Raw genomic sequence first — 22596 nt, 5'->3', positions numbered from 1 at the left:
CCAGAGGGTAGTGGGTGCTCCATCATTGAATATATTTAGGGCTGGGATAGGCAGATTTTTGGTGTTTCAGGGAATCGGGGATCTAGTGAATGGGTGGGAAAGTGGAGTTGAAGCCGAAGATCAGCCATGATCATTTTGAATGGTGGAGCAGGTTCGCTGGGCTGTATGGTCTGCGCCTGCTCCTATCTCAAGTTCCTATGGTCCTCTGATCTGTATGTATGCAAACTTTTACCTTTATTTGCCCATTACTTAAAAATGTTTTGTTTTCCCTTACAGTACCACAGGATTACCTTGTGCAGATTCAGAAGGTTTATGGTGGACTCAGGGTGACTTGCACAGACTGAAAGCTGGATTAAAATTGTTCTAACAAAGAAAATCATCCCTTTTCAAGATCTCTTACTCACCTTCCTTCTTCAGGACCATTTGTGTATTTGTAGTTGCCCCAACATATACTTAATATCTCTGTTTGTTGAAGGATCTCCATGCAAAGCCTGAACTTGCCTATTTTCTGATGCTGACAGGCCAGCTGTATTTTTCCAATATTTACCATTTCTTTCAAAGTTCATTTTATGATGAGCTCACTGAATAAAAATTTGCATCACAGGCAGCCCAGGCTTTGAATTGACAATCTGGGTAGAGTTAAATGATACTTTACTGGTTATGGTCTACCCTAAAACTAGTTTATTTTAATCTAATGTTGAGGTTCCTTTCATAAACTGAAATCATGTGTTTATAGAATTCTGCAATGTTATATGCATGTAAACTGGTAGGTGGCTACCATATTTTCTTTATTGCAAAAATAAATCCTGGCAGCTAACTGGATCCCAGTATTTTTTTTTGCTTATAGTTCAGTCTTTTGTTCGTTCTTCATGCTCCTTTCTCACCTGAGAATAGCTCCTTTTCCTTGATGAAGTTTTTTTTAATCAATAAAAGACATTTGTTTGAGTTTTCTTTTTCCTTGCCTCCAGCTGGTATGGTTTCATCCTTGTTTTTTCTTTCCCTGAGAAAATTGCAAATCTGATGTGTATAAGGAACAACACAACCAGATTATTGGTCCACAAATGCATTGATTCCCTGGGTAATTTAGGATTGTTAACTAGAGTTCAGGACTGGGGCAAGTAATGTAAGAGTACAAAGCTCTGCTAATGAAAATTTTGTGGAAAAACTGAGGATGAATAAAACAAGTTAACATGTTAAATGATTCTAGGGAGTGTTCACTATATGAGATGCTAATAAGCATGCCATCATAGACTATTCTGTAACTAAATGGCTCTGACAACCTTTGGAATCAGGTAATAAATGTGCTTAAAATAACAAAGCTGTGAGATGGGAGAATAATAGGTTTGCAAGGATGCTGACTAGGGATGAAATCCCTGAATTGCTGATGATCATTATGGTAGCGAAGTGGCGAGATCCTCTGGGCTGAAAGTAAGGCAATCGGCTGCCTACTTGCATGAAAGGTATCCAAAATGAGTTAACTATTGTCTATTTTAATTGATTCTATTAATCTGCCAATTAGGAAAAAGATTTTATCACCTTAGGAAAATTACCTTGTTAAATAGCAGTGGGGGGGTTCTGCTTGACAAACCTCTTCGGGTTTGAGGCTGTTACATCTCAAATTGGCATTGGAAAGCCCAACACTGTACGTAGACTTCTAAACAACAAGTACCTAAAAGATAGCCCATGGATGTGCTAGGTAAAATGTGTGGAGAGACTAAACAACTGCTGGAAGAAAAATAGCAGGTAGAAGGAAGATTATCAGGCTGGCAAGATGTATTGATGTGGCTCAGGGATCAGACCTCAGTCTCCATCACTTCTAATCTACATGAAATGCTGGACTTGTAAGTAATGTCACAGATGCTAAACTGAGCAGTTTCATTTGCAAAATTTATAAACAGAATTATGACAGATGCAATTACAAACTAATCCACCCAAGGGTGGGCAATACATAATGAACGGTGTTGAATTTGCTCGGGATGATGCTGAGACATCTATGAATGATCAAACATTTAATACTCAGGATATCTACACTTTGCAGAGCAGCAATCAACATAAAATGTTTACTCCATCAATACAGTTCTGAGGCTATCATAACTAACTGCATTGTGCTTTGGTCAAGCTACATAAGGAACAGAAGCTTACTCTGCCATTTAATGACATCATGACTGGACTTCTACCTCCATTCTACTTCTCTGCAACCGCACCCCCCTCGTTCCTGCCACCATAATCCCTTGGAGCCCAAGCATCTAGCAAACTCCGACCTGAATATACTTAACAACTGAGCATCCACAGCCTCTGGGTAGAGAAATCCAAAGATTCGCAACCCTGAAAAAGAAATTTTTCATCTCAAACTTAAATAGCTGACCCCTTGTCCTGAGACTATGCCTCCTAGGTCTAGGTTCACCACTGAGCCAAAGCAGCCTCTCGATCTACTCTCTCAAGCTCTCTCTTTCAATGAGATGACCTAATTCTTTTAAACTGATTATCCATCCTTAGGTAAGTAGACCAAAACAGCACAGAGTACTCCAGGTGTGGGCTCACCAAAGCCCTCTGTAATTGCAGCAAGGCTTCCTTACTGTCATACTCCAAACCCTTTACAATAAAGGCCAACATATTTGCTTTCCCATTTGCTGTACCTGCATGCTCACTTTGTGATTTGTATACAAGGACACCTAAATCCTTGAGTGTCATCGGTGGCTCAGTAGATAGCAATTTTGCCTAAGGAACAAGGTTCCAGGGTCAAGTCCTACACCAGGGCTAGAGCACAAAATCACAGCTGACACTCCAGTGCAGTAGGGAGGGACTGCTGTGCTGTCTTTTGGATGAGATGTTATACCAAGGCCCCATCTGCTTGCTCAGGTGAGATGTAAAAGATCCCCTGGCACTATTTTCGAAGAGCAGGGGAGTTATCCCTGGTGTCTGGCCAATATCCCTCAATCAACATCACAAAAATACATTATCTGGTCATTATCACATTGCTGTTTGTAGGAGTTTGCTGTGCACATAGTGGCTGCCGCGTTTCCTACAACAGTGACTACACTTCAAAAAGTACTTAATTGGCTATAAAGCGCTGAGATGTCCAGTTGTTGTGAAAGGTGCTATATAAATGCAAGTCTTTTTTCTTTGAGTACGTCTCTTAGCTTTTTAAAAAAACTTCTGCTTTTCCATTCTTCCTATCACAGTGGATAATTTCGAACATCCCTACATTACACTCCATCTGCCACCTTCTTGCTCAATTACTTAACAAGTCTATATCCCTTTGCAGCCTGTTGTGTCCTCACAGCTTACTTTCCCACCTAGCTTTGTATCAGCAGCAAATCTGGATATATTACACCCAGTTCCTTCATCTTAGTCATTGGTGTAAATTGTAAATAACTGAGGCCCAAGCACTGATCCTTGCTGCACTCCACTAGTTACACCCTGCCCTCCCAAAAATAACCTGTTTATTCCTACTCTCTGTCTTCTGTCCTTTAACCAATTCCCAATCTTTGCTAATATATTATCTCCAATTCCACTTGATTGCCATATCCCATTTTGGTCATTGACATAAAGGAACCACCTGAACCCTGATATTGGTGCAAGACCAATCACCAGAGCAGAAGACTAAGAATTGAAAAAACTTAGGGCAGAATTTTCCCCTTGGGCTTCACGACCCCGCCACGATAGTCAAATGGAGGTCAGAAACCCACACCGTGTGGGAGTCATTGGGCTGTGTTTTTCCCCGAGTTGGGCAAACAATGGCCAGAGGTAGGCTTGCCTTCCAATTAAGGGCAATGGGCAGGCTCTCGCAGGTAGGGGGCCAATAGGAAGCCCTCCAGCACTGAAGGAGCAGGCTGCCTTTCCAGGTAAGTGAAAGGGAAGGTGTTCCAAGACAGAGGCGCCCTCTGTCCAACTTTTTCGACTTTTAAAGTCAAAAAATCCCCATTGCAGTCGGGCCACCATTGTAGAGGGAGAGCCCCTCCACAGAGCGGCCTGTGTGATAGGTGGAGAGGGCCTGTCTGAACCCCCGGTCAGCTGCTGGCAGGCCGCCTACAGGCAGCTGATCAGTTCCCCACGTCACCAGGGAAAATGGGCTGGGGACGGGATGGAGCTGGAGAACCAGCAAGCTGGGCAGCAGCACAAATGTATATAACTGCCCGCCTCTGTGCCTGCCCCCATCAAGGCCTAAAAATCCAGCAATTAAACTCTTCAGCCTTGAAAAGAGGTGAATGAAAGGGGCCCAAACCAATATTGCAGAATGATAGGACATGGGTACAAACTGATAGATACATTCAGGACTAATATCATGCAAATGAAGCAAAAATGTTAGTATCAGTCAAGAGGCTATTTGATGTCATGACGGGGGAAATTTAGAGAGATCGGCTGAATAGGCTCTTGAACTTTATTTTTGTGCAGATGGATGCTGTTTGGTACTAAATTTCATACCATATGCAAAAGGATGACTATAAATGCACTAACATCCTTTTTGTTTACTTAATTACAACTTTAGAGAAAGTGATATTACACTCAGATACTAAATTCACTATTCGCATAAAATGACTAATGCAAGAAATCAACATATATCTTCCAGAAAGTAACTTTTATTGAATACATGTAACATAAATTGTGTAGTAAATTATTTTTAAACCCTTTTACTACAAATTGGTTACATTTGGCACTGATAATAAACATGAACATTTGTTTAGGGCAGTTATTTTGGTAGTTATAACCATTACTTCATGCAAACGTTAAACACTGTAAATTTAAAACATTCTTAAATTGCACACCTCATATGGAACACATTCCAATACACAGAAATACCAACCCATTTGAAGTTGTGTCCATAATCCTGTTTGAAAAGGCACAGAAAACTATTTCATTACCCTGCTACTCCTAGAGTGCACTCATCATAAAACTGAATGTATTAATTACCTGAATATACACTTCATGTTCATACCACTTTCAAAGTAAAATCTTTCTGTTCACTTCTGTTGTACAGATCCAGTGAAGGCAACACTGCAAAATCATAACAGGTTTTATGAAAAATAGGTTTTAAAGGCCACTTTAAATTAATGTCAAGATGACATTTACAATGCCATTTATATATGGTGCAAAAATGTTAATGTTGAAGAGATAGCCGATCTTGCAGTGACTTCTCGAGGACTTGCGTAAATTGTGATGGTGGCTGTGTAAAATGTTTGCATTATCTACCAAGTGTGGAAAACATACAGTACTATTGGAGTTTGTCCATTTAAATATAGGTTGTATCTGGGGACAGTATTTTAAGCTGTACTGGGCATTCCAGGTCTAGCATTGGTGTTGGTCGAGATGGAGTATCGCACAAGAAGGAATTTGCGCAATATTATAGTATAGTGGATTAAGGACAATTTTAGCTATAGCAGATTGGTACCAATATACTAGTAAGCTATTGACAGCATGGTTTCATTTAGAACTAGCCACTGAACATAAAGCGCACTTGTTGCAGACTGAAAGAGTAGTTGCTGCTGTGCAGTATTTGTGTACATAAACAACTGTAGTTATTTATCTTATGAATACACCAATTTTAATCAATTTACATTGTACAAAAGCTGCGTAGACATCAAATAAAACCAAAGCACATAAGATTTGTGTTGCAACAATGTGAAAATGATTTAAAATCATAGCAGCTTTGTTATATTTATCAATACAATTAAAATATCAGCTAGAGTTAGCTGTTTACTGTGTTTAAAATTAAGAGCATAATTATACCATCCAACACTTGGCACAAATTATCACACATTACCCATACATGTTGCACATTAAAAGGTATCGATTATAGAGTGCTTAAAAACACATTTGCTTTTGTTTTCTTAATTCTCAAGGAGACAGAGACACATTTTGTCATTAAGACTTACATTTTGTTTGGGACTACAAACCCAAAGAGTTTTTTTTTGTTTTACTACAGATAAAAGCCAACATGTTCATTATGTAAGGAAAACAAAAACTAGATCAATAAAACAACTAGACTAATCTAATAAAATATATATTATATATATATTTTCACAATATCAAGCTATCTGTACACAAGCTATCTAAACACAGTATATCTACAACAAACTGTATGATCTCTTCAAACAAGTTTCACTGAATATGGTGCACTTCTTGGATTATATCTGGGGACGTGTAAAAACTCCAGATATGTCGCAAAGAGAAAGCAATTAATTAAGCCAAATCATTTTTACAAGCTTTTACAGGAAAAAAATAGAAGTCATTGAGCTTATTCTCCTAATAATAGACAAGCTTGTAGATGCAGCCAACAAAAGCAGTAACTAGGAGGATCTCACTGAACATCACTCAAAACATTTTATTGGTGTTTAACTCTCAAAATGCACATTTTTGTTCAGCTCATTGCACAGATTACTGTCATTCTTGCAACTGGTTGAAGAGACCCTACATTCCTTATGCAAAAAATAACCATTCCTAAATTGTACAGGAAGGTCTAATGTATTGCCCTTTTGCTGGGTTTCTGAACCATTGCATAGAAGAGGGCAGGTGGGTGAGGGTACAAAATGATCTATGTAAATCGAAGGGAAAAAAATCACATCCTGACTATCAACAATGTTGTTTAAAGCTGCAGCATCCCTTTTGTTAGGCTTCACAGAGTACTTTTTGTGCAGTAATATTTGAGAGCATAGGTTAATTCTTTCCAAATTAATTTTTAAAAACTGAAAATCTTTAACGGTCATCCTAATAATGTTTGAAGAAGCAATGTGTAGATTTATAGTCTGATATTCTGCTTAAGCCGATCAACCAAAAGGAGAGACTGTAGCTTAAACTTAGCCATTTTTCTTTTAAAGAAACACTATTCAAAGATTTTATTTGTAGAGGGCCCTCTACATCATCATAAGAAATAGGGTTATGCAGGCAATAAGGTTAAAAAATATTGTTTCCATTAAAGAATTTTAATTGACAGTATATAATTATTTTTATTACATACTCTGAATGGAGTGACCTTGTCCAACTGCACAGAATTTAGTTAAATAGAAGCTGGGCTAACATCAGCAAAGTAGCATGTATTATACATACAAGATATGCACATGAATCTTTGTACTTGTAATGATTCGGAAAAATGTAAACAATCAATCTTAAAAAAATAATAAACTTGAGTCACATGGCTTATTTTCTCAGAGGCGAAAAGTTTGACTCCCAATGGGGAGGTAATGCGAGTCCCAGTCCTATGCTTGTGCCTGTTCAATATTGGTTTCAATTTCAGAATTTCACAATTGGGTTTATATATAGAACACACTGTTCCATCTTAGGGTAGAGAAGAGCTGATGATTTCATTAAGTGTAATAGTGTGTGAAATGCCACACTATATTCATTGAATTGTGAAAAACATCCAGAAGTACAGTTATAGGTCCTGTACTTCCAAGCTAAGTGACTATTTTGAGCTACATTAAAGAACCATTGGCATTGATGAGACCACATCTTGAATACTGTGTGCAGTTTTGGTCTCCTTATTTAAGGAAGGATGTGAATGCGTTGGAGGCAATTCAGAGGAGGTTTACTAGATTGATACCTGGAATCAGCAGGTTGTCTTATGAGCAAAGGTTGGACAGACTGGGCTTGTTTTCACTGGAGTTTAGAAGAGTGAAAGGAGACTTGATTGAAGTATATAAGATCCTGAACGGTCTTGACAAGGTGGATGTGGAAAAGATGTTTCCTCTTATGGATGAGTCCAGAACTAGGGGGCACTGTTTTAAAATTAGGGGTCACCCTTTTAGGACAGAAATGAGGAGAATTATTTTCTGAGGGTTGTGTGACTTCAAACTCTGCCTCAGAAGGTGGTGGAGACGGGGTTTTTGAATAATTTTAAGGCGGGGTAGAAGATTCTTGTTAGGCAAGGGAATCAATGGTCATCAGGGGTAGATGGGAGTGTGGAATTTGAAACACAGAGATCAGCCATGATCTTGTTGAATGGCGAAGCAGGCTAGAGGGGCCAAATGGCCTACTTCTGCTCCTAATTTGTATGTTCATACGTAACCAGTGGTTACAGGCCTATCACTGGTAGTGGCAATTGCAGGAGCGATTGGAGGTGATGAATTAAATATCACACAAGAAACAGCACCAAAAAAATTAGTGTAGTGGCTTAGTGCAATTTTTCCAATAGTATACTGGTACCCAATAGATTATTAACCTTAACAATTCTACTGAATTAGTTCCCCCACTCATTTTGATTCTCCTGCACTGGGGGACAGAATACCATTGACAATCAGGAAGAAATCAGTGGCCTCATCTGTGAGTGAAAGATCTGTTGGGTAAGAGGGAACAGAAGTGAGGAAGAAGATATTGCGAGAAATACAGATAATGTGTATGTAAAATCTTACACTGTAAGCACATATAATTAGAGCAGGCATAGTAAGTGAGGCTGAAATTTACAAAATGCTGGTGTGGTTGAGGTTAAAACAGGTTTTACTCTTGGTTTCAAAGTACAATGGATAAATAGTATAGCTATTTACTTTTGCATTTAAATAACCTAATGTAAAAAATACCTAATTGCATTGGAATATACTATTGGAAACAATATTTTTTAATCCTAATAAATACATTACAAATAATGATGCTAGCACTGTATACAATATGTGTGCACATCTAAACATGAATTAAAAATTCAGGTCTACAAACTACTGTGCCCAGTAAAAATTCATACATACCCATGGGCTACTCCCAGTGACACATAGTGTCACAAACATTGTGGCAAGATTTGATAAAGCTATTCTACCAATGGTAACTGTACATTTAATAAATAATTTTCTACAATCAAGAAAAGAGATACAATTTGTATCAACAAACAAAAGTCATTTCTGATCATTCCAGGCATTGCTGTTTGCTGTATTAAAATGTAAGCTACAAAATTAGTTTAGATACAACAAAATGACATTTCTTTTAACCACCATCCTGAAGGTGCTGACTCTTGCTGGGATATGGCTCCCTGGGCACCAGCAGCCTTGTGATAACCTCACTGAAGTGGCCTTGAGAATAAAAGTTGGGAAGTTATGCAGCCGCAGAGATCAATGTTGAGACTAATCCTGTCCTTCCCCCAACATCAACACACATGCATCTTCCAGTGGGTGGGTGGGTACTGGTGAGCAAGCAAGACCAGAGACCCTGGATGATTTTACCCCTCTCTACCTCTGAGGCTAATTGCTGTGCACCTACTACCAGCCTGGTTGTGGTCAGCCAACTCAGCACAGACCAGCGGCTGAACTTGTGTATAGAGTTCAGTTACTCAGTGGATGAATCAGCAGAACAGTGATTATTACAGTCTACCAATTAACTACAGAAAGGGCCTTCCTTTTTAGAGATAGTATGAGAAAATTAGTGTACTCTCCCATATAAATATATATATTTAGTGGATACACAATTTAAAAATGTTTACATTTTAGAAACATTAAAAATGTGCACAGACGGAACTGTAAAGTAAAACTTTCTAACAAATTAAACTAAATTGATGAGACTGCCTTTGGAGGAAATAGAAACAACTACACAGCATTTGCAAGCCATTAGCAAAATGACAGAAACAACCCTGACTGCAGCCTCACATTCCATGTGTTTCACAGTAAGAAACATTTAGGCAGTGTCAGACCTTCTCATGAAGAAACAAAAGACCCCTAAAGGCCTTCTCCACTTTCATGAAAAACTTTTTTTTTTAAATCAACAAGACCTAGCTTGAAACATATCAAGCTAGTCAAATTTCAGCAATATACATTGCTTTTAAAGATAGTGGCACATCAGTGCAGCCTGAAGACAACACATAATAAATGCTTTAAAAAGGTTTTTTGGCTGCAAATTTTCCACCCTTAAAAGATTATGATTTAAAGGAAATGGTTTGATGTGCCATACACCGAGAAAGCTCTTTCAGTTGGGAACCTGAAACAGGAAATAGATACCTTACATGAAGTTTGATCATCTGTATCTGTACAAGTCATTTGCAATGTTCAAATATTTATGGGTTTAATTTGCACTGTGCAGTCTTTAGCACCCCATTATGTTCTTGTCTATTTGCAAACCTTGTCCCATTTAAAATTACATTTATTTCCACTTGGAACTTGAATTGTACTTTTTAAATTCAAGCTGTACAATTCATAAGTGGGGCATTTGAAAATTTAGATTGAAAAGATAACTCTTCAAGTAAAAATTCAAATACATTTTGTAACTTGGAAAATGATAAAAGTCAAAAGTAGATGGGTTGTAGCTTTAGAAAATAAAGTAAGGTATTTATTTCCTCTTCAAAGCTGCCTAAACCCCTACAGATAATCAGACGCCATTAAGTTATTTATAACATTCTTAAACCCACTGTGTTAGGCAACTTGTATTTCACAAATGTTGTGCACTAAACAGATTTCCTTTAGTTTGTCCTGTCAATACAGAATTGGCCTTCAACCTTCGAACAGTTAGTGTTTTACCGTCCAGAACGCAGTTGTTTGGCAACAATTTCTGCAGCAAGATGTTGGGGGTCAGTCACATGGGGGTTCTTTTCCATAACTGCATGAACTATGTCAGCTGGGAAGATGTTACAGAGATTTCGATAGGTTTGGTACTGATGTTCCCGGACTGTCAGATGATCCTGTTGCTCAGTGGGCATCCCCTGCCATGGCGACCTCCAGATCTGCTCAATCTTTTCTGGCATACTTCTAAACATGCCAGGTTCATAACTGGGCTGCATGAGATTATTAGTCAAAGGGTATGAAGGGTATCTATAGGAATCTGTAGCACATGGCAGGTGGTCCCAGCTAGTATGCTGTTCTCTGCAGAGTGGAGGTCTTCGTTGCCTCATTGGATTACTCTCATACAGTCGTGAATCAGAAATGCTGTCCAGTCTAGTCATTACCAGAGCCCGCCCTGGCTGGTTATTAGCTGATGGATGAATGTTTTGAGGAACAGGATAGTCGCCAGGACAACTGGAACGAGCTCCAACAGCAGAATGCTGGATATGGGGAACTAAATGGGAGATGGACTGTTTACGTTGGGGCTGTTTTGGCTCTTCGGGTCCATAACTCTGCACTCTTGTTATAGGTTCATGGTAGCTATGAACGAAAGGCTGGAGTCTATTCTGTGATTGTGGCTGATGGGTTTTCACATTATCTTCTGGACCTGGCTCTACAGTGCCTAGGTATGCCAGGTCACTGTATGAAGAATAGGAATCATTACTTGGAATGCAGATTTCTGAGTGAGGACTAGTGTTTCTGGGATACAAACCATGATCTGATTCCAACCCATAATAACTGTCATGGTTACGCATACTGCTGATACTTAAATTTGAAAAGTCACTTATCATAGAGTAATAACCAGTGTCCAAAGTTGAGTCATATTTTGGATACTGTTCTGTATAACTCACAGAATTTCCATGACTGTTAGTTACAAGGATGGGTGGATAATGTAAAGTGGATATATGCTCTTGTGAGGATTTCTGATGAGTGAACTGTTTGGAACATGGTACTGGGCTGCTTGCAGATCTGGTACTCATGGCACTGGCCGCATGGTTTTTATTGGGCTGAAATGCTGGTACACTTGATGCAGTGACCAAAGAAGGCACAGAGTTAGTCTCAAGTCTGCGAGCTGGCGTCAACCTCTCCTCTGGCTCACAAACTACAGATCGTATGCTGGGGTCAGACTGGCGCTTTGGAGCAACACGCTTGATCTCGGAGACTGTATCACCTTTCACACCCGATATGGCAATGCCGCATTTTGCCAGGGCTCCTTCACTCATAGTTTTCACAGCAGACAACTTAGCACTGGCACGAAGCTCATCGGCAACTGATCTCTGCGGCTGGTTAACACGTTCTGGATGATAGTATTTACACTTGTGTCCATAAGTGCACTTCTTCCCTGTCAAATCATAACCAAGTAAGATCAAGACTGAAAAGCAAACTTCCCTTCAACAGAATTATTCATCATCACAAACCTACAAAACAATGCTTTAAAAGTAATTTACATTATTCCAGGATAGCTTGATATGAATTGGTTTCTGCTCCCCTTGTGGTCTAGGAATGACATCATTACCAAGATCTGAAGGTCCCAGTTTTGACCATTTAGACCACGGAGGTAGTGATGTAATCTCAGGTTCTGCTCCTGATCATATCAAATAATGCCTGCTGTATATGGCATCTGCGTGGACATTAGGGACCGTTATCATGATTGTTGAGGGCTTCACAAGCAGTCAAATAGCCTGTCCACGCTCAACTGTCTAGACTCATATGTGAAGAATCGCCACTTGGATGCGACAACAGGGTTGCCAGCACCCATGCAATGATACCTTAGAAAGAGTCAGCACCATCAAGAGATAAGGGAAAAAACTGGCACAATATTAGATTATGCTTTCTTACAGTTTTTTGAACAAATGAAAAATTGGTCAAAACAGTTAATTAGATCTGTGAATCTACTTGGTTTCTTATCAGCAAGTTACAAATACTTACCATAAGGACACGGCTGTTTCTTGTGTTCTGGAATAACGGGACGCTTTCGCAAGAAATTATCCAAGCTGGGACCATGACGTCCTAAAGGATCATCGGGTGGCATGAACCTTGAAATGGTGAAACAAACCACTGGTCATTTATGTGCCATTTATATGAATTTTACATGCTATTGCAATGAGTTACAGGTTGGCCATTCATTTTTGGAACCAGGTTCAAATTTGGGCTGAATGGATGGAAGTCTTCACTGTATGCTGGTTGTAGGTGCCCCACATGAAATACATTTGGGCACTCAGAGCTCAGCACTAAACTGTCCCAATTGAAAATAAAGTGACAATCTCATGCAGAGGCCACAGCATGGCTGGTCTGGGAACAGACCATTCCACCCAACAGCTTCATACCAGTAAAAAGATGTTCACTTCTACAACTGAGGCTTAGATGCTTTGTTGTATCTAATCCTTTCTGCGCCTCATTTGGGAGTGCTTGATACTGACATTGGATGTCTAAAATGAAAAGTTTTCCATCCCCAAGACTAACAGATCTCATCTTGATGAACACAATCGTTTTTTTAAAAAATAGAAAAAGAAAACCATTACACATAAAGACCACCATATGTGTACAACACCTACTTGTCATTCACAAAAGAGTACATTAGAAGACGTTCCTCTATGAATTTCTTCCACTCAGGTTTCTCATTCTGCAGATCCCTGTAGTTATCATTTGACACAATAATACCATCTGAGTCAAAGGCCAGCTTCACTATGAATCGATCATCGTAGCACACCACTCTCCTCCCTTGCACCCGTCGGGATGGTGTGAAGACCAGAATTTTCTCTTTCTCAAGTTTGCGCAGTATTTCTTGATCTGCATAATCGAGTAATTAATTTATTAAATAAAATTGAGAAAACAAACACATTCAACACCACATCAGTGAGATGTGTCAAGTGGAACTTGACTGATCTCAAAGTCCATGAAAATTGTCACTATCAATTCACTCTCAGCAGCACTGAGAAATAAAACTGGAAGGACCAGTTTGCAATAGTGCTACACTTAGTCAGAAAGTAAAACATCAAAATACAAAGTACAAAATAGAGGCTATAACAGATTAATCAAATGTGAGTTTTGTTTTAATTCTCTGACCAAATGTATTTCAGGTTTGATTCTTGCTGAGTGATGAGTTAGCTAAATTCAGCTGGGTTAAAAGTCGAGCTCCCCTGGGCTAGGGAGTGATCAAAATAGATTTAATAGTGTTATCACTCCTGATCATCATTTAGTGACTGCTGCTGAAAAGTATAATGGTCTGGTCGTCAAAATGAAATCATGAGACTTGGCTCTGATTGGTCCATGGAAAACCCCTCGAACTGTATCGGGAAAATATTTGTTTGCTGTAAATTGTACAATGGCATGTAAAATGAAATGGAAGGGTTGGGAGGCAACTCACTCCTGTATTGAAGGAAACTGCTCTCCTTTGCACTCTTTGACTTGGTGCTATTTGGAACTGTTTTGTAATGTTTTTTTTTTTAAAACAGATTTTTATGAATAAAGTATATTTTGGAAATAAAAAAAAAGTTTTCCTCTGTGGCAGGATTCCTTATAGCAAGCAGTACATTGGAGTGGGTCTCCCACCTGCGAGTGTGACCATGCCCTGAGCCTGCCAGATCTTCGGGTGTCAGGCTAATTTGAATATCGATGCTCGGCTTCAGACAGTATTTCTGGGATGCCAGCTCAGTCATCTCATGCAGGAGGGAAGGGAAAAGTCTGCAGTTCTTACTGTTTTTTTAAGTTTCCACAATGCACTAAGCAAGGCAACCCTATTATTTGCGATTTCCCTCCCTCCTTTCTATTTAGCAACACTGGATGCCAGGAAAGCAATCGCATTACCATGGTTGCTAAAATACATCAACATCCCATAACTTGCATGCACCCACCTAATGCAGATGGGTATTCTCACCGTCATGGTCACTTCCAGCAGAAAGTCCAGCAAACATTGAGAGTGATTGAGGACGGGTGAAACATTTCACCACCACCCCCATTGTTAGCCACCCCATAATGCACCTCATGTGCAAGTATGGTCTCTAGCCGAAAAGATCAGCTTTCGCTTCATCTCCACCCCACCCACCCCCCCCCCCCAACCCCTGCTCTCTTTTCATATACTGATGGAATTGATGTATATTTCCAGCATTTTTTATTTTACCCCAGATCTTCCAGCTTTCACATTTTTAAAAAAGTCTTCTATTTTTAATATGATCAAATTGTTAAATATCATGTTGTGGCAAGTTTAATTACCTTTAATGGGTGCATCTGGCCTGGACTGTTCTTTCCTCCAAGCAGGAACAAACACTGTGATGTCTTTGTGTCCTTTTTCCAGAAAATATTCCGCAGCCAGCTGAATCCCAAGGCAAGAGAACACTTCCTTGTTTCCATGACTACAAAAGGAAATTAAAGCTTGGATCAATTTCATGCTTTAAGTTTGGCCTTGGCTGACATTGTGGCTGATGTAATTGTGATGTCAGATGAGTGGGACAGTATGGGTACAAAAATTATTATAATTATTGAAAATTTAAAACATAATCAAGGCAAATGATTGCATTTTTGAAGTGGAGTAAGGAAATTAAACATTTTTTCATTGCATGCAAAGTATGTCTCAACTGGATTGCAAATTAGATGCACAAAGTAATTGCATATTACAGAACAAAGGTTTTATGCTTTATTTTACAATAAACTAAATTGCTTGGCATGCAGCTGGGGTCACATTGTGATTATAAAAAGACATAAAAGCTTTTTAAACAAAGCAAAGCAGCAAGCGAAACAGTTTCCTCAGCCACTCCAGAAAATTGGATTTTAGAGAACAGATGTTGTTGCCCAGCTCATTATCAACTACCTTGAAACTTAGGGAAGATGCAGATGACATCATGAAAAGCATCACCGTGCGTAGGCCTTCGTGGGAGGAATTAATTATATTCGCTAGAATAGCAAAGGATCTATAAAAATAGCTCCAGCTGGGGTATTATACATTTCAGAGCTGCATTCAACGCTTTCTGTCTTCATTTCTTAACTGCATTTGCACTACAATGTTAATATACCATCACTAATTACAGTGGACAAACATCATAGTTCTGCTTCTCAGCAAGAATTCTTATTGAAAGAGGATTTTTCCCTTCTCTATTTCACTTTGTTTTCACCTTTTGCCCCATTTTGTATATTTCTTTGCCAGAAGCAGATTTTCCAGGAAAGAGCTGTTGTATCATTAATCTTTGCTTCTCCCACTGGGCATACATATAGGAGCTTTTTTTTTTAAAAGGAGACGGTGGCATAGTCATAATGTCACTGGACTAGTAAGCCAGAGGCTGAGGCTAATGCCCTAAGGTCACAGATTCAAATCCCACCACAGCAGCTGGTGGAATTTAAATTCAATTAATTTAAAAAAAAATGTGGAATTGAAAGGTAGTCTCAGTAATGGTGCCATGTTGTAAAAACACATCTGGTTCACCAATGTCTTTTAGGTAAGGAAATCTGCTGGCCTTATCTGGCCTACATGTGACTCCTGACCTACACCAAAGTCGCCCTCTTACATGGCCTAGCAAGCTACTCAGTACAAGGGCAATTAGGGATGGGCAACAAATGCTGGCCTGCCAGCAACGTTCACATCCTATGAAAGAATTTTTTTTAAAATGTGGAAGGCACCAAATTCCTTTTTATTTTTGATTCCTGATTTTCTGCTGACACCTTGTCTAACTGACTATTCTTCATGTGCAAGCCTGGACTGAGTATTGACGGGTTTTCACCAAGAAGAGTATCACAGCTGAGCCTACTCCTGCCCTCGCTTGACATTCACACACGCATATTTTTCAATCAAACAAAACCGGGTAATAATCAGGATTGTGAATCAATCTGTTCACCTGACTGACACAGGGTGCTGGGGCTAATTGCATCACCCAACTGCTGGTTCAGCTGAAATCAGCCATCTCACCACAGAATGGGGATGAAACCTATTATGTTTTGCTTTATATGGCTTCAGTGTAACAATTCTGCAGCAAGCAACTCATCTCCTGACTCCCCAAAGGCCTTCACCATCTACAAAATATATCAGGACTATCAGGGAATAAAAACAAGAAATGCTGGAATCACTCAGCAGGTCTGGCAGCATCTGTGGAAAGAGAAGCAGAGTTAACGTTTCGGGTCAGTGACCCTTCATCGGAATACTCTCCATTTGCCTGGATTAGTGCAGTTCGAACACTCAAGATGCTCGATACCATCCAGGACAAAATAGCCTGCTTGACTAGCACCCCATCCACCACCACCTCAATCATTCATTCCCTCCACCACTGGTGCACCGTGGCTACAGTGTGTACCATCTAAATGATGCATTGCAGCAACTTGACAAGGCTTCTTAACAGCACCTCCCAAACCTGCGATGACCACCATTTAGAAGAACAAGGGCAGCAGACGCATGGGACTACCACCAGCTCCAAAGTTCCCCTCCAAGTCTCACACCATCCTGACTTAGAACTGTATTGCCATTTCTTCATTGTCACTGGATCAAAATCCTGGAACCCCCTCCCTATAGCACTGTCGATGTATCTACACCTCATGGAGTGCAACGATTCAAGGCAGTGGTTCATCACTATCTCAAGGACAATTAAGGATGGGCAATAAATGCTGGCCTTGCTAGTGATGCCCACATACCATGCTTGAACAAATAAAACCTTTGGAGAAAAGATCTGAACATACCTCATGGCCACATTACTTCCATCGATGACTATAGGTCTCAAATTATCAGTATCATCCACAACTTCATCTTCCAAAGACAGCTCTGGGCTAGTGATCTCCTTCACACATTGGCCCCTGGACACCAGGGTACCTGTATTGCCCATACTGTTTGGCTGTGGCTCAGATTCACTTTTGTTCCCAAGTCTGACCAGCTCGGCTAAAATGTCATTAATAAGAGCATCTGACCCCAGTTTATTGAGCACAGTTTGTATCTGTTCTCCTGAATAACCTAGTTTTAAGGCAAACTCCATTTTGGCCTGGTAGTCTTTATCTAAATTCGCAGTCTTACATCCATCATCAAGTTTGGATTTACTGTCCTCACTCTGAAAGTCCTGCAGGACACTGCATTTGGAAAGAACTGGCCGTTCGAGGCAAGGAGAACGGCAGAGTTGCCTGTGTGGTTTGCTCACGATCTCAGTCCCTTTTTTCTTATTAGGGAGTTGCTCTGAATCACTTTCAGAGCTCGTCCAGTCCTCAGAATCTGTGCTGCAGTCACCAATCTCTAGATGAAGGCCCCTGTCTTCTTTGGAGGAGCTGTTCTCCATATTCAACTTCTCAAACATTGACCAGGCAGTCATTACATTAATCTGTCCTCCTGTTATCTCTACACTCTTCTCTTTTATTTCCAGTACAGCTTGACTTTCATATTCAATAGTATCCTTCAGTTCAATTAATCGTTTCCGCAATGTTGATGTTATGCTCTCACACTTCTTATGTTCTGGGGAGCACAAGGATAGTATATAATCCTAGAGAAGAAGAAGAAAACAGATAGTTTAGGGAAGTCTGTTAAAAGCACTAAAGAACACACCCCACAGAAAAGTGAATTTCATAATTTAGCAATCCACTTATAGAATCATATAGAATGACTTGTTTGAATCGAATGGCCATTTCCTGATTCAGCGTCCTTCCCTGGTAATTTAGTCCACAACTCTACTCCCCTTTGAGAGAACAAGTTCTGCTTGACTTTCTTTCTTACTCCTGTCATGCAGGCCCCCACCTGCCAAGAATGAGGGGCATTGGTTTTGTCATGTGAACATTGATTTTGAACTGTTGCTGGAGCAAGGAAATTACTTGAAGAACAAGTCAGCCGTGGCTGGAAAAAACATTTGCACACTAACAGACGGTGCTTGTGTAGACAAAGGACCATTCCCTGACACATTCAACCCACAATGGATGTTGATCCCGGACAGAGAGGGAGTGGGGAAGCGCATTCCAGGGCCTGCTGGGGTGATGCTACCCACAGGGTTGGACCAGCTGGTCACATGACTAACTGGCTGTTCCAGGGTTTTTTGAACTAGCCACAGAGAGTTTGAATAAAAAGAAAGACTGTTTGCACCTGGACTGAGAAGATCTCTCCTGTCTGCTCCCATCTCTTTCTTACAGGCCTCTGAATCCACTGAAGACACATGAACCCCAAGAGAGAAAAGTCTCCTACAGCTAACAAGGTTTAAGAAGAATACTGGGCCCCAACGAAAAGCAAAAACTACCTAAAATCAAGGACTCTACAGTGAGCACAAAGAACTGCAACAAAAACTCTTCAGAGATTGCCTCAAACCTTTCCACTTTATTTTTCTTCTTTTTTCTGTCTCTATTTGCATGAGTGTATTGCGTATGCCTGCTAGCGTGGGGACATCGTGTATCTTTAGGTGTGAACCGAATTAGAGTTTAAGTTTAGTAAATTTCAACTTTTCTTCTTTAAACCTAAGAAAACCTTCTTGTGCTGCTTTCTTTGCCTTATGATTGAAAAACGGTGACCAAGGATTCACCAAGGGGGAGCTAAAAAGTGTTTTTTTAAAAACCCTGTTACGGTAAGACTAGGTGAAGGCTGAGAGGAACCCTAGATACCTTTCTCACCTGGTTGTAACACTCCTAACTTCCTAAAATGTTAGTAGCATTTTCATATCACCATCAGAAGGTTGAATTGTATAGCCCCTTTACATGACTTGATATCATAATGTAGGCTGAAACTTCAGTACAGTACTGATGTGCGTACTGATGGAGGTATCTTTCAGCTGAGCTAATAAAACCAGGCACTGTATTCCTGTTCATGGCATTTCAAAGAGCAGAGGAGGTCTCCTGGTCAATAGTTATCTCTCAACTATAATCATCAAAAATATACTAGCCGGTCATTTATTTAATTTTCCTGTATAGCAAAAGTGACTACACTATGAAAGTAGTTCTTTGGTTGTGACTTCCCGAGGACATGAAAGGCACTGTATAAATTAAGTCTCTTTTTAATTCTTATCTTGTATTCCCCAGTATTTGAACACATCATTGTCAAACCATTTTGACAAATTTTGTCAGTTTCTTTCATAATTTTGTAAACTTCAGGAAGACCTTAACACAGCACTAGGTGTATCTATTATAGGAATGACATCTAATGACTGACAGATTTCACACTGAAATTATAGGTTGATTCAGCCAGTCAGGTGCATTATATAAAAGAATTTCCAATCAGGAACTAACAGAGTTCCCTCCAAGTGAAAATGCAATACTCAGTAAAAGGTATATACAGATTTTAAAAGGGACTAAATCAACATAATGTTATCAATTCTTCAGATTCATTCACAAAAGCTATCGATATTCAAATATGTCTATGCTTTAAGGATAAATGCAACAGTTGGGTAGGCAAACAAATTTCAGGTCTCCCTTTTAGAATCCAATCCTTTTTGTTTGCAATGCCTACACATTCTTTTTCAACTTCTTTTCTCCTTTTACTCCATTAAAAACACTGATTCCTCGTTAGGATACAGTTCTCTGATATCTCCCCAACCATGTATTCTGCAACTGTGAGATTAAGCAATGAGCTTTGGCCTGATGCTGTTCTTGCCAAACATCCACCTGTTGGGCTCGGTAGATCGACAGTGAGAACCATAACTGATTTTTTCTCTCCCCTAGCATCGGTGTATTGAGCCAGTTGTAATGTCACAACCTATATTTAAGCTGAGATCATTGAACATAGTATAGACTATGAATCAAACCTGGGAGGATCTAGCCTGTGCATTAGGATTTTAGTTTGGATTGTCAACTCTGGCTTGATGTATTCCTGGAGATATGATCATGTGATATTTGATCACATGGCACCACTCAGGTGATGCTTATTCATATGACAGGCAAATGGCATGTGATGAACTATCATTTGAAAATTGTATTTACTATGAGTACCTAAATATCAGCTAAATTTGACTTTTTGTTTTGAGAATAACTTAAAAATCAAAGTACTCAAAATGAAGATTTAAAGATATGACCTGTTTAAATAAAAACTACTTCTGTGATTCTTCTACAGTATCAACCATAATGAGAAGCACCAAGTAAATACCACTGATTCAACAAAAACAGCACTGATGTATGGAACTTGTAACTAAAGTTTTTATACAATTTTTTAAACTTTCTACAAAACAGAGCAAGTTATACAAATAATAAAACCCAAACCACAATTAATTCAATTCACTAACTCCCAAAGCTCAGCACTGAAAGACCGCAGGAAGTGAGGATCAGTCCTCCGGGAGAAGCACAAAAGCTGACTGACTCCTGTAAATAAAACACATTACATTACAACAGCACATCACAGACCAACATGAACCTTCCCTCCTCCAGTCTGTGTTGCTTCCTCCCTCCCTTAGTTTGTGTTGCTCTCTGCCAACCCCCCCCCCCAGTTTATATTGCTCTCTTCCTCCCTCCCTTAGTTTGTGTTGCACTCTAATCGCTCACCCTCCCTCCCCCCCCGTTTGTGTTGCTCTCTCCCTCTCCCAGATTGTGCTGCTCTCTCTCCCTCAGTTTGTGTTGCTGTCTCACTTCCCCTCCCTCCCCCAGTTTGTTTTGCTCTCTCTCTCTCCCTCCCTCAGTTTGCATTGCCCTCTCAAGATCACAGAGTTTTCAGACAATTTTCACTGGCCAAGATGCTGCCATCCTCATAACCAGCAAAGAAGCAGCGTGTTCCAATAGTGAGGACAATGCAGTTTTGTTGCAAACCATAGCAGCCAAGGGTACTGCATATGCCTGAACCACACGTATCAGGACCGCTGCTTTCCTCATTTAGATTTGCTCCTGATGTAGATTTGAACTGCTGATCTAAGTGAAAGAGGAAGGTGTGTTCAGGGAGGGAGATCACTATGTCAGATCATAAGACAAGTGTAGTCAGAAAGAGATTTTGTTTCAGTACTCTATTGGGCAAACTTTCACTTACCGTTCTTAAATTACAAAGGGTGAAACTGGTATATGCAAGCAGTGCAAAACAGGCTCGTAGCGAATCAGCAGCCTATTATACACGGTGTAAATTTATATTTTCCATTGACTTGGAAAATATTGCCAGGATTTTTAATCTGAAACCAAGTAAAACCAAAAGTCAGACTAGAAACGAGTCTCCAAAGAGTCTGAAATATCATTCTGTGAGCTTCAGTGGACCTCTCTCACTTCCCCTCCCTCCCCCAGTTTAGACATGGTGAAAAATCAGCTGATTTCACGATGCTGGAGTAGACCAATTTCACCGTTGAGTTTATTTAAGACAGTTCATGCAATTAATCATTATAACAATATATTATGTCTAAATAACTACAGATACTGAACTTCAAAGTAATTCATTGCATATGATGCATTGAGGTATTTTTGAGATATAAAGGTGTTACAACCTCAGTGAGATCGTTAATGTTAAAAATACAAGATACGAACCCCTGGACCAATTTAAAGAAACACACAATATTTCACATTTTAAAACCTTTATTAAAACTAAACTAAAAGAAATCCCCATTAACTAAATAATACTTTGTAAGGAGCTTCTACCTACAAATCACAAAGAAAGGTATTTTCTTATTAACATACTTGAGCACCTCGCACCACTTCTACATTACACAGTCCTCTTTGATGGCAAAATCTTTGTGGTTAAAAGTCCCAACCTCCTCCCAGTTGCAATACGTTGGATCTCCTTTTCAAAATCAATGTCCTCTTCTATCACTTCTCAGAGCACTTTCGACCTGAACATACGTGAATAAGGCAATTCCTGGTGATCCTATTGGGCCTTTACCTCTCCACAAACCTCAAATTTCAAAACAGGTTCAAGTATTCACAGCCTTTTGCTGTATCAGTATTTTCTGAGAGTAGGTGGTTCTTCCCTTCCCCTCGAGCCTGGTACTGCTGGTTGGTTTCCTTTTTACAGCCTGCTCCGAGGCTGCCACCACTGGGTGTCTTCCTTACAGCCTGTCTGCCTTCAGAAAATCTGTTAAATTTATCTGGAATCAAAAGGCCAATGGCTTATTTTCCTTTTCCAATATGCAGAGCCACCTGGGCCTTCCATTGTTCCCAGGTGTTAACAGCACCTCATACATTTGCATCCTCAAAATCACTGAACCCTTGTTTACGATCAGAAAGTTGGGGAGGGTGAAACCCATTGTTATTCCTG

The 22596-nt window shown here is 39.8% G+C and overlaps 2 protein-coding genes across 4 annotated transcripts in view; one reads left to right on the top strand and one right to left on the bottom strand.

Annotated features, from left to right (window-relative positions):
• Positions 1-1151, top strand: part of las1l (LAS1 like ribosome biogenesis factor) — a 129312-nt gene extending 128161 nt beyond the window's left edge. Inside the window, exon 13 of the mRNA XM_068047403.1 lies at positions 277-1151. Within this exon, the coding sequence (XP_067903504.1) occupies positions 277-367 (91 nt within the window). The 3' untranslated portion in view covers positions 368-1151. The remainder of the gene's footprint in view (positions 1-276) is intronic.
• Positions 1152-4564: 3413 nt separating this feature from the next.
• Positions 4565-22596, bottom strand: part of zc3h12b (zinc finger CCCH-type containing 12B) — a 100960-nt gene continuing 82928 nt past the window's right edge. For all 3 annotated transcript variants that reach the window (XM_068047400.1, XM_068047402.1, XM_068047401.1), the window contains 5 exons: positions 17163-17947; positions 14718-14857; positions 13061-13295; positions 12435-12541; positions 4565-11847 (listed from right to left, as the gene is read on the bottom strand). In XM_068047400.1, the coding sequence (XP_067903501.1) occupies positions 10421-11847; positions 12435-12541; positions 13061-13295; positions 14718-14857; positions 17163-17947 (2694 nt within the window). In that variant the 3' untranslated portion in view covers positions 4565-10420. The remainder of the gene's footprint in view (positions 11848-12434; positions 12542-13060; positions 13296-14717; positions 14858-17162; positions 17948-22596) is intronic.

This window comes from Heterodontus francisci, chromosome 15, assembly GCF_036365525.1.
Source record: "Heterodontus francisci isolate sHetFra1 chromosome 15, sHetFra1.hap1, whole genome shotgun sequence".
In the NCBI taxonomy this organism is placed as follows: Eukaryota; Metazoa; Chordata; class Chondrichthyes; order Heterodontiformes; family Heterodontidae; genus Heterodontus; species Heterodontus francisci.
This window is presented reverse-complemented; position numbering and strand designations above follow the sequence as displayed.